The 11,473-nt window shown below is 33.9% G+C and overlaps 1 protein-coding gene across 1 annotated transcript; it reads right to left on the bottom strand.

Annotated features, from left to right (window-relative positions):
- Positions 1–365: 365 nt before the first annotated feature.
- On the bottom strand, positions 366–10,847 carry GCL1 (GCR2-like 1). The gene is made up of 5 exons (XM_016325157.3): positions 10,564–10,847; positions 10,133–10,308; positions 4,134–4,245; positions 1,648–2,118; positions 366–818 (listed from the first exon to the last, which is right to left on the bottom strand). The coding sequence occupies exons 1-5, from the start codon at positions 10,714–10,716 to the stop codon at positions 486–488; spliced, it is 1,245 nt and encodes a 414-aa protein (XP_016180643.1). The 5' UTR covers positions 10,717–10,847; the 3' UTR covers positions 366–485.
- Positions 10,848–11,473: the final 626 nt, after the last annotated feature.

The following is an 11,473-nucleotide window of genomic DNA, read 5'->3' as shown; positions in this document are numbered from 1 at the left end:
GTTCTTCATTCTGACTCAGTTCAAAATTTTTTAGTTTTTGTTCCCAATACATATTATTTAATATTTTTGTTGTCTACTAAAGGTTGTCGTTAGATGTGATATTGTTGTTCAATAAAGATAACTTGAAAAAGACAACTTCACCATACATTATACTCCAATAACTTTTCTTTTCATTATTTTATTTTTCTTAAAGTTTTTTTATCAGAACAGAACACCTGATTATTATACTTAGAACTTTTTACTTCAAAAAATAAAAACTAAAATTCAATTATTAAATAGATTACAATTATTTACATATTCGTATTTCACATACTTCCTACCGAAATTATCAACTATGAAAATAACGAATTTGTAAGCGAGTAATCAAAAAGAGTACTCCAATCTTTTTAACATATAGCATGATCTAAACTTATAGCATAGTGTAACCCCACTATGTACATTACACAATTTAATAATAATAACATAAAACGAATCTTAGCTTCATTCTATAATTCATAACATGGAAATCTAGAGTTATGAGGTGCAACAAGATCAAACCAGAGGCATGCAGTTCCAGCAATACCTTGGAAGAGGGAATAAGCATTTCCACCATCAGCACCAGCAATAAGAGAACTTCCATTGCGGTACAAGAAACATGAGAAGACTTTTGCTCTCTCTTCGTAGATCTGTTCTTTGGTTAGTCTGAAGAGCGAAAGGAAGCCGTAGGCGTTTCCGGCCACGCCGTCCGCAAGTCCTACCTTCTTCACCAGGCCACTCTTCCACACTACTTCCCCCGCTTTGATTGCCGCGTCTCGGAGTTCTCTGTCATTTGGAAAAACCTGCACACACTCGAGCACATAACTTACTATCCATTTCGACATTTCTTTTACTAAGATTAATTTCAGACAACTGTGCTAGTGGAAACCAAAATTAGCAATCCGTATAGAATACATATTATTGAAATAAAAAATACACATTAAAATAGGTTAAATTACATATATTTATATACAAATACATAGTCTATGATTTTTTTTTCTCCCAAGCACTTTTGAATTTCAGATGCAGTTATGTGTATTCAATAGCAACAATAAAGAAATCAAAAATGAATTATATTATCTAAAATGGTTGAATTCAAAATAATAATGATAGGGAGACGATAATCCAAAATTAATTTATTTAATTAAACATCTGTAATTTCATATATGTAACATTTGTAGTTACATACTTATTACATATAAATTATTTATTTCGACAATAATTAAAAAATACAAAACAAAAAAAAAAATTGGACTGATTTTTATTCTCCCGAAACATTTTTGAATTCAAAAAACACAATTATTTTTCATTCACAAGAATTTGAAACATTCACCCAAAAAAAGAGTACCACACCACTTGTTTAAAATTGATTGAATGTTGTACTAGAAAGAACCTATAAAAAATTCACAGGATCAAACAAATTTTAAGTTAAGGAAGCTAAATCTCATATAGGAAATCATTTTCGGGCATAGTAAAAGTTTTCTAGAGTAACAGATTACTCAAGCATGATTCCTCTCGATGCTTAATTAACTTTTACAAGTTCCAACAACTATTCATATCACACAAATGTTATACCAAGTAGGAGTAACTCTCTTAGAAAAGGTTAAATCAAATGAAATCAAATCCTATTACCTCTGCTGCTTTGGACAGAGTAATGGCCATGCCGGTTGCGCCATGACTCCATTGCACCAACTTATCCCTTGGATTCCCTTCGCTCGACGGATAGTTGCCACTATGAGGGAACCGTTTACTCATCAAGTACCTTAAAGCTCCCTTCACATCTTCGGCATCCTCGCCGGGAAGTGGAAAATGGAGCAGCACATGCAGGATTCCGGCTAGGCCATTCGCTGCGCCAAGGTACCTCGTCCCATGCCATCGATACATCAATGGACAGTCCTTAATGTCGGAGGCTCCTGCCCTACCTCCGGCCAACATTGCATCGATAATTGGCATTAGAATATCGCTTGGAACTGCCTCGTCTCCTAGGTACTTGTTTATGAATAGCGCGGCCCATAAGAATCCGGCGCGGCCGTATAGAAGATCGTATGACATTCCAAAGCCACCTTCCTCAGGTCCAACAGGCAGGGCTCTCTCTTTTGCAACCTATGAATTGAACGTATGTATACCATGCACATGAATATAGAACAAGTAAATAACAAATTATTGTGCATAGCATAAAATTTCACTAATTTACATATACACTAAGGTAAGGTAGTTAGGTAGATTCTAATATGTTTATGTTTAAGTGACTACTGTAACTATGTAAGTCCTGTTAAAATTAAAGTCACATCTTTTTTTATATTTTGGTAACTTTTTTTTTCTTAGTAACACTTTTTAAAAAACGTCGTCTAACGATATGAAAATGTTACTTTAACTTTAGCGACACTTTTTAGAACACCATAATCATCATAACATAGTCATACTAGAATGATCCGTGTACTTAATGTGTAGTATATATATAACAATTCTACTATGGCTAGTATATATGGTGATTATAAAATTTTGATAACTAGTATATCTAAAATTAAAATCACACTTTTTTTTATTTGAAAAAACTTTCTTAACTTAAAAATAAAAAGAAATAAAAAAGGTAAAAAAAAATGTAATCAAATTAAAAGTGTTACTAAATAGTAAAAAAAAATGTAACATTAATTTTAACCACATTTGTTAAGTATTGTTAAAATTTCATAGTCACCATATTCACTATAATAATAGTCCCCATAGAATTCATGTATAATATGACTTTTAATGATGTGATTGCAAAGCTAATCAACGAAAATATTTTTCGGATATTCAAAAGTGTGTCTAATGTTTTGTTTTGATTTTTTTTTCCTACGATATTCTCCAACCCAGCAGGTCAAGAACTAATCCGTCACGGAGGGAACCCAGCAGGTCAAGAACTAATCCGTCACGAATTGGAGCTTTGTTTAAGAGTTTGTCGTTGGTCAATGAATTGCTGTATGCACAAGTCGGGATACAAAGTGTGTCTAATGTAACCGAAGAAGATCCAAGTATAAAGACAAGAAACTGTGTTGACATTAAAGCCACGCTAAAATTCAAAGGTGGTAAAGTGAATGCAGAGTTAGAAAACACTAGTTTGGATCGTCAAAGATAATTTCATAACGATGTATTTGGAAGATAGAGCGATATGATGGGAAGAGAATTATCATGATGAATTCTATATATATATCAAATTCATGCATAAAATTTCCCAACCAAACATATCTCTAAAAATTACGCGCAACTATAACTCTTGATATTATTAAATCCAAAATAAACAACTAACTAAAAAAGACTCAATAAATTACATGTTATGCGAACTAATTGTCTAATTAAATTTACTTAGAGGCTAGAGCATGCATGATGCCAAGAAAATGAAAATTACTATTGTGGACCATGCTTTCTACCTACCTGCTCTACTATGAAATCTTATATGGTCCTCCACGTATCTTTTCTAAATCGAGAAAAGGACAACGACTCACTTAAAGAGTAGGCCCCAGTATCCAGAAAACAGAAGGTTCAACAAGTGTATCAACAATTGAAAGTTTGCTAATAATGATTAATGAATGTGGAAAGAATAAAGATATCGACTATTATTCATACACAAAAAATAAACAAATAAATAAATTATGCTACATTGAAAAAAAAAACATTATCAATTAATTAGAGTATCAGTCATCGATATCATTTTTCATAACAGAAAATGTAAGAAACCAACTTTTAATTAATTTACATTAGCCAACTTTAATATTTAGATTTATAATTTAAGATTTAAAATTAAAAAAATTTAATTTAAAATCTAAAATTTTAATATAAATAAAATAATTTAAAAAATTAATAAATATTGACTGAAAAAAATAAATTAACTATCATCGTTCAAAAAACAAAAGGCAAAAATATTTAAAAAGGAGTGCTAGGGAGCCAGTAACTTTTGTGATTTGTAACTATCAAATAATCATCAATAATGATTTTAATAGTGTGAGATTGTTGTGAGATTTCATCCAATGACTGACTTTTTTTTGCTGGTTACATGCTGGCCAAAATTTAAAAAAGTTGCTGGTCCGTATACTTCTCCATATTTTAAAAATGATATCATAAAAACGTGGCGGAATTGTTACCTCAATGAATAGACCCAAAAACAGGTCACGCTTCCGAGAGTCCCCCATGTAATTAGCGACAACCGCACCAAGCGCATAAGCTCCTCCTCTTCCACATAAAAACGTCACGTGCCTGCAATAGTATCAGTATCTTATATTATATCTCTCTGAAATCAGTTGTTTTGTTTCTTTTCCTTTTTTTTTCCCTCTTAAAATAACATGTCAACTTCACTTAATTTTAACTAACGTTGCATACAATTACTTATCTTAATTTAGTAATCAATTATGCTAGCATAAGTTCCTGTTTAATTAACTTGTGCATGTTTTAAGTGCGGACAAAAATTGAACTATATATATATGGTATTACTCCTGTTTGGCAGTTTATATATATATATCCACACGGGGAGTTTATTTGGCTCTCATTTGCTGAGTATGTTATAGAAATCATTTTGCTCAAAAATTTAAGTTAATGACAGAAGATTCATGGATGATTATATTTTTAAAGAATAATATTAGAGAATTAATTTTTTTTTCAGCTAATATGAGTGAACTTTATAAGATCCTAAATCATAAATTCTTAATTTTAAATCTTAAACTATAAATTAAATATCAAAGTTGACTAATATTAACAATGTTTCATGTACTTTCTCATTTCTAATAGACTTGTTTGTACAAAATAATTTTTTCTTTGAATTTGCGTAAAATTTTTCATAGACTTTTTTTTCTTCTTTAGGTTATAAAATTTTGATATCATATTATAAAATTATTTTTTTTAAAAAAATTTAAACTAATAAAAAAAAGTACATAATAATTATATGAAAAATATTAAAAGATTATCAGAATTTATTATTTTTAACAATCAGTTAACCATCAATATTTAAAAGTATGAGATAAAATATGATATTGGATCATTAGACTCAAAGAATTAGACTAAAAGAATTAAGTTGATAAGTAAAAATAATAAAATCTAATAATTTTCTAATATTTTTTTAATTATATTTCTAATTTTTCTCCTAGCAAAATATATTACAACTAAAAATCTAAAATAATTCTTCCAACATCATGTGCTTAACAAAGACCAACTTCCGATGTGCTTTCTGTTTGGTGTACGGGGCGCATGGGAGGGAGGCAAAGAGGGGGGTGTGGGAGGAACTGAGCTATATGTGGCGGGGTTGTGTCAGATTCCTTTCTGTTTTCTCGGAGACTTTAATGAAATTTTACAAGTAGAGGATCGTAAAGGAGCTACTAGCTTGATGGCGTCATCGGAGGAATTTAAGGAATGGGTGCGAGACATGCAGTTGATAGATTTGCCTCTTACTGATAGGAAGTATACATGGTTTAGGGGGCGTTCCTGTAGTCGGATTGATAGGGTGATGGTTAATGTTGAATGGACTGAGGTGTTTCCGGATATTAGGATTAAGGGTGGTCCAAGGGGATTGTCTGATCACTGCCCAGTGATCATGGAACTAACAAGAGTAACGGGGCCCCCTAGACCATTCAGAAGTTTAGACGCCTGGTTTACGCATGAGGGATTTCTGAGAATGGTGAAGGATGAGTGGCGAAGCCTCGGAGAAACGCAGTTCCCGTGCAAGCTGAGGGCTCTAGCAATACAACTGCGGCAATGGCACAAGGATAACTTTCGGGACATGGATAAGAGACTCATGAGGTTTGAGGAGGAGCTCACCAAGCTGGACAATTCAGTCAGTGATGGAGTTTATGATGGTACAACGGAGGCTAGAAGGAAGGCGCTTGTGAGCTTTTGTTCAAAATGGTATATTAGAAAGGAAATGCACTGGAAACAGATGTCTCGGTCTAAGCATGCTGCAAACATGGATAGGAATACCAGATACTTTCATAACATTGCTTCGGCCAGAAGACGGAATAACAGGATTGATGCTCTGATGTTACATGGAAGACTTGTGCGGAATCAGGAGAGAATAAAAGGTGCGATTAGAGGGTTCTACAAGGATTTATATCGACAGGAATATGTTCCGAGGATTGGAATCAGAGATGGTTAGTAAAGTGTATCCATAGGGATGAGGCTGAAGCTTTAGAAGTGATGCCGACGGATGGGGAAATTAAGGAGGCTGTGTGGGACTGCGAATCTTCCAAGGTCCCAGGGAGTGATGGGTTTAACATGAACTTCATAAAGAAATGCTGGGATGACATTGGGCCGGAATTCACTGCTGCGGTAATGGGGTTCTTTCAAAGTGCGAAATTGCCAAAGGATGTCAATGTAACGTGGGTGACACTAGCTCCAAAGTTTGAAGGTGCAAAGGAGGTGAAGGATTTTAGGCCGATTAGTATGGTGGGGTGTGTGTACAAAGTGATTTCGAAAGTGTTGGTGCACAGGATGCGATCTGTGATGTCGGGACTGGTTGGAGAGACTCAGACTGCATTTGTAAAGGGAAGGAAAATTCATGATGGTGCACTCATAGCCTGCGAGACGGTTCATTGGCTGAAGACTCGGAAAAAGTCAGCAGTCATTATCAAACTGGATTTTCAGAAGGCCTATGACAGAGTGAGATGGGATTTTGTTGACATTGTGCTACAGAAAATGGGCTTCGGCCAAAAATGGAGGAGCTGGGTGAAGGAGTGTGTTACTACGGCCACCATGGCAGTCTTGGTAAACGGGGCACCTTCCAAGCCATTCAAGATGGAGAGGGGACTAAGACAAGGGGACCCACTTTCTCCATTGCTATTCGTATTAGTTGTAGATGTGTTGCATAGGATGTTGGGGGAGGCTGTGAGGAATGACCGCATTGCTCTACTGCTGGTAGGGGGAGATCTTATTGAACTGTCACACCTACAATTTGCAGATGACACTATTTTATTCTGCCCGCCGGAGACTGAAACAATTGTAAACTATAAGAGACTGTTACGGTGCTTTGAGTTGATGTCTGGGCTGAGCATTAACTTTGATAAATCGAATATGATATCGGTGAACTGTGAGCAAGGATGGATTGATCAGGCATGTGGACTGCTGGGATGCCAACAAGCTTCTCTACCGGTTAAATACTTGGGAGTTTCTCTAGGTGCGAATCCGCGCTTGGTGAAGACTTGGAAACCAATCATTGATAAGGTGGAACAGAAGCTGAGTTTGTGGAAAGCCAAGGTTTTGAATAAATCAGGTAAGCTGGTCCTTATCAAATCGGTGCTGAATAGTCTCCCCATCTACTACCTTAGTCTATACAAGATGCCGAAGGCGGTAGCGGACAAGCTGATTGCTTTACAACGGAACTTTATGTGGTGCAGGGAGAACGGGAACTATGGTATACCTATGGTAAAGTGGGAGATAGTTCAGGCTCCAAAAAAGGTTGGGGGATTGGGGGTTGGTGATGCAGTGCTGAGAAACACAGCGCTTCTGTTTAAGTGGTGGTGGAGGTTTTCAAAGGAGGATTGCCCGCTGTGGAAGAAGATTGTGTGTTCATGTAATAAGTTGAACCCGAATGTCATGTTAGCAACTCAGCCTTTACCAGTAAAGGGTGGCCCTTGGAAGGACATATGTCAGCTGAATATAAAAGAACCGCGGATTCGTGATAAAGTGGTAAGTGGACTGGCAATGGTATGCAGACTCGATTTTGGGAAGATAACTGGGTTCAAGGTGGTACTCTGAAAGGAAGTCATCCGAGACTCTACTCTATTTCCAGTCAGCAAGGACTTGTCATCGGGGAGTGTGGTTTTTGGGATGGGCTTGATTGGATTTGGAATTTTCAATGGAGGAGGGCACTGTTCCAATGGGAGCTAGAGCTTGTCAATCAACTGCATGAGAGGTTAAGGCCAGTGAGGTTGTCATCAGGTAGGGAGGACAATGTGGTGTGGAAGTTTGAAAATAAAGGTATTTTCTCTACTAGTTCTGTGATCCAGGCTATACAAGCGGAGACATTATCAGCTGAGATAACGAGTTATAGCTTCACAAGTTCCATTTGGAAAGGTTTCGTCCCTCCGAGAATTGAGCTCTTTGGGTGGTTTGTGCTAGTGGGTAGAGTTAACACCAAGGAGCGGCTGACTAAACTAGGAGTCAACATTTTGGGGGATAGTATGTGTGTACTGTGTACCAAGGAATTAGAATCTGTTGAGCATTTATTCCTTAGGTGTGAGGTAACATGGCAGGTGTGGTGCAAGTGGCTGAGGTTACTAGGAAGGGAGTGGGTGATTCCAGGAACTGTTAAAGAAATGTTTGAAAGTTGGCATGGAATGCATAATAGACAACAGGGGAAGAAGATGTGGATGTCAGTGTTCTTTGCAGTGATTTGGAACATCTGGTTGGAACGGAATGCACGAATCTTCAAGAATGCAAGAGCAAGCCTGGAGGTCATACACACAAGGACGTTGATGAGCTACACGGAATGGAGTGGTGGTGATCCTGGAGGAGGATGAGAGTACTGGGAATAGTAGGGGTTGGTTTATTTGTTGGTAGCTGGTTATGTGTCTTCTTCTTTCTTTTATTTGCTCCACTTTAATGTGTTGAGCTTCCTTTGTTTCAAAAAAAAAAAAAATTCTTCCAACATCATCCGTGTATCTATAAAGATGAAAGTGACCATTAACTCCAGAAAGATAGCACCAAAATAGATACTAGAAACGCACCATAAAAAATAAAACGCACCAAAAAAAAAAAAATACTAGGTAATCTCCAAATGATTTTGCTTGAGGGTAGGGCTGGCAATATATACTCTACTCGCAGGAACTCAACCCGTACCAACTCGTTTGGATAGGGTTGTCTATCTTACCCGCGGCGGATAAGGTAGGTGCGGTACAAATTTGCCTACGGATAAAGTAGGATATGGGTTCAGAGTATACCCTACCCTACCTTACCCTACCCGCACCCCTAATATATATATATATATAGTGAAAAAAGTGAGTGTTGAATTCACAATCTTCCTCTTATAAAAACTTGAAATAACCACTAAGTTAGTTGATGATCATACTAGTTGTAATTTTATATTGGATTTCTTTTAAATTTTATTGTTTTTAATTTTAATTTGAACTTAATTTTTTATTTTCTATTTAATTTTTTATTTTCTATTTTATTAATATGTATAAAATTTGAAATGGTTAAATTCTATATTTGTTTAAAATTTTTTTATTTTTTTGTGGGTAGAATCGAGTAGGGTAGGATTTAGAACTTTAAGGTGCGAGTAGGATTAAGGTTGAGAGATTCTCAACCCGTGAGTAAGATAGAGTAGAATTTTAAGAAAATTTTTAACTCGCTGGTAAGGTTAGAGTAGAGTCCAAACCCTACCATATCCTACCCGTTGCCAGCCCTAAGCTGTACCACAACCTGAAAACGACAATGCATCCCATATTATACCATGTCTTGTGTGTTATCAATTTCTACATTAATATTGGGTTAATTACTTACACCTATTTTTCAGACAATAAAAACATAAGTCCATTTACTACTAAAAAAAATTATAAACGAATTGTCAATTTTTAGTGAACAAAATATATAAGCAAAGTTAATAAAATATTCAAATAATTAACGTTTTTGTTAATATAATAAAAGATAAAATATATTTTTATTTTTAAAATTTGACAAAAATTTTAAAAATATTTTTAAATTTTATTTTATTTAATTTTGACCTAAAAATTTTTTATTTGTATCAAATATACTTTCTGACAACTAAATTTTTAAAAAATTTAAGATTAATCCAATAATAACCATGACAACTATTTTTAATTTACTTGTGTTGATGATTGTTCTTGTAAAATTATTGTTGAATTGGTTCTAAATTTTTTAAAAAATTAGCCGTCGAAAGTATATTTGATGCAAATAAAAAATTTTGAGACAAAATTAAAACAAAATAAAATCTTTAAATAATTAATCAATTTAGATTGATTTAGTGATTAATTTACAATCTATTTAAACAAATGTTGAAAGTTCGAATGCATACATCAACATATTATTGACCTATACCAAACTCTTAAAACGAAGTTAATTCTTAAATGTGTTTTTAATATGTATTTTATTATAGTCCATATAAGTAATATCAAATGAAAGCGAGAAGGTTGTACGGTACCTGAGGGAGTCACGTGCAACGGTGGCGCACGTGTCGACAATCTCTGCACATAATTGCAAGTCCGTGTGGTTACCGGTGACCTCGTACGACCTCAAGCAAGTGAAAGCTGTGCCCAGCAAACCCTTATACACCGTTGGATCAACCATTTCCCTCCGCTTCCACGTCTCCTCCACCACCTATATATATGTATTTTACCCACAACAATCATTTTTCTTTTATTACTTTTAATCAAATTCATAATGTAAAGTTTTCGTAATTAAGGTCTCGAGAAGAAGATTTATTTAAAAAAAGAAACTACTTATCTAAATTTTCTTTTTAAAAAAATTTTTGAAAAAAATTATGTCTCCATGCTATCTGTAAAAGAACTCCCAGGCTAGCTAAAACAAGAAATGAATGAAAAATTAAGAAATAATTAAATTATTATGACATGCCTGGTCCTTGAGTGAAACCGCGGCTCTGAGAAAGGTTTCAGTTGGCAGTGAGAGATTTGTGGCCGTCAGATTCGTGTTTTCCGTGATGATCAAATCGGAGGGTTGTTGTTTTCCCTCGTCGTGTCCATTCTCCTCAAACACCCAAGATGTCATTGCTTCTGCAAATGGAGCTAGTAATAATAATAAGAGTGAAAATAGTGAGACAGTGTATATAAGGGTAAAGTAGTAGTAGTTCGTGGCAACTCAAAATAAAATTGCAACCATGAGAACATATGAAACACCACGAACTTTATATAATAACAAATAAATAAATAACGAATGAGTAATAGCTCAAGCATAATCTCTCCATACTCAATTAAGAGGTTACGAGTTTGAGTCTCTTATTTTTTGTAAAAAAAAAATAAAAAAAAATAAATAAATAAATAATAAAACTATAGGTAGTTATCAAGCACGGACACGTACAGACACAAATACAAATATGACATAATATTTATTTATTTTTTTATAAAAGAGAACAGGATATAATATATATAAAAATTTTTTTATTAAAATTTATTACCAAATATTATAATATTTTATTAATATTAAAATATAAATTAATATTTTAAATAAACATTTAAAATTAATTTTTATTTTAATATTAATAATATAAATTATTTTTAAATTTATTTAAAAATATAAATTAATAATAAAATTAAACAGATTTTTTTTATCAAAGATAAAAGACTCGAATCTACGACCTCTTAATTGAGTATAGAAAAACTATGCCATTTGAACTATAATTCATTAGCATAAAATTAAACAAATTGACCGTTGATAATATTTAAATATGTATGAATATATTAAAAAATTATTTTATTTATTATTAAAATATAATTAAACACAAAAAATATATATATTAAATAATTAC

Source organism: Arachis ipaensis, chromosome B10 (assembly GCF_059453495.1).
Source record: "Arachis ipaensis isolate K30076 ecotype BB chromosome B10, ASM5945349v1, whole genome shotgun sequence".
Classification (NCBI taxonomy): Eukaryota; Viridiplantae; Streptophyta; class Magnoliopsida; order Fabales; family Fabaceae; genus Arachis; species Arachis ipaensis.
This window is presented reverse-complemented; position numbering and strand designations above follow the sequence as displayed.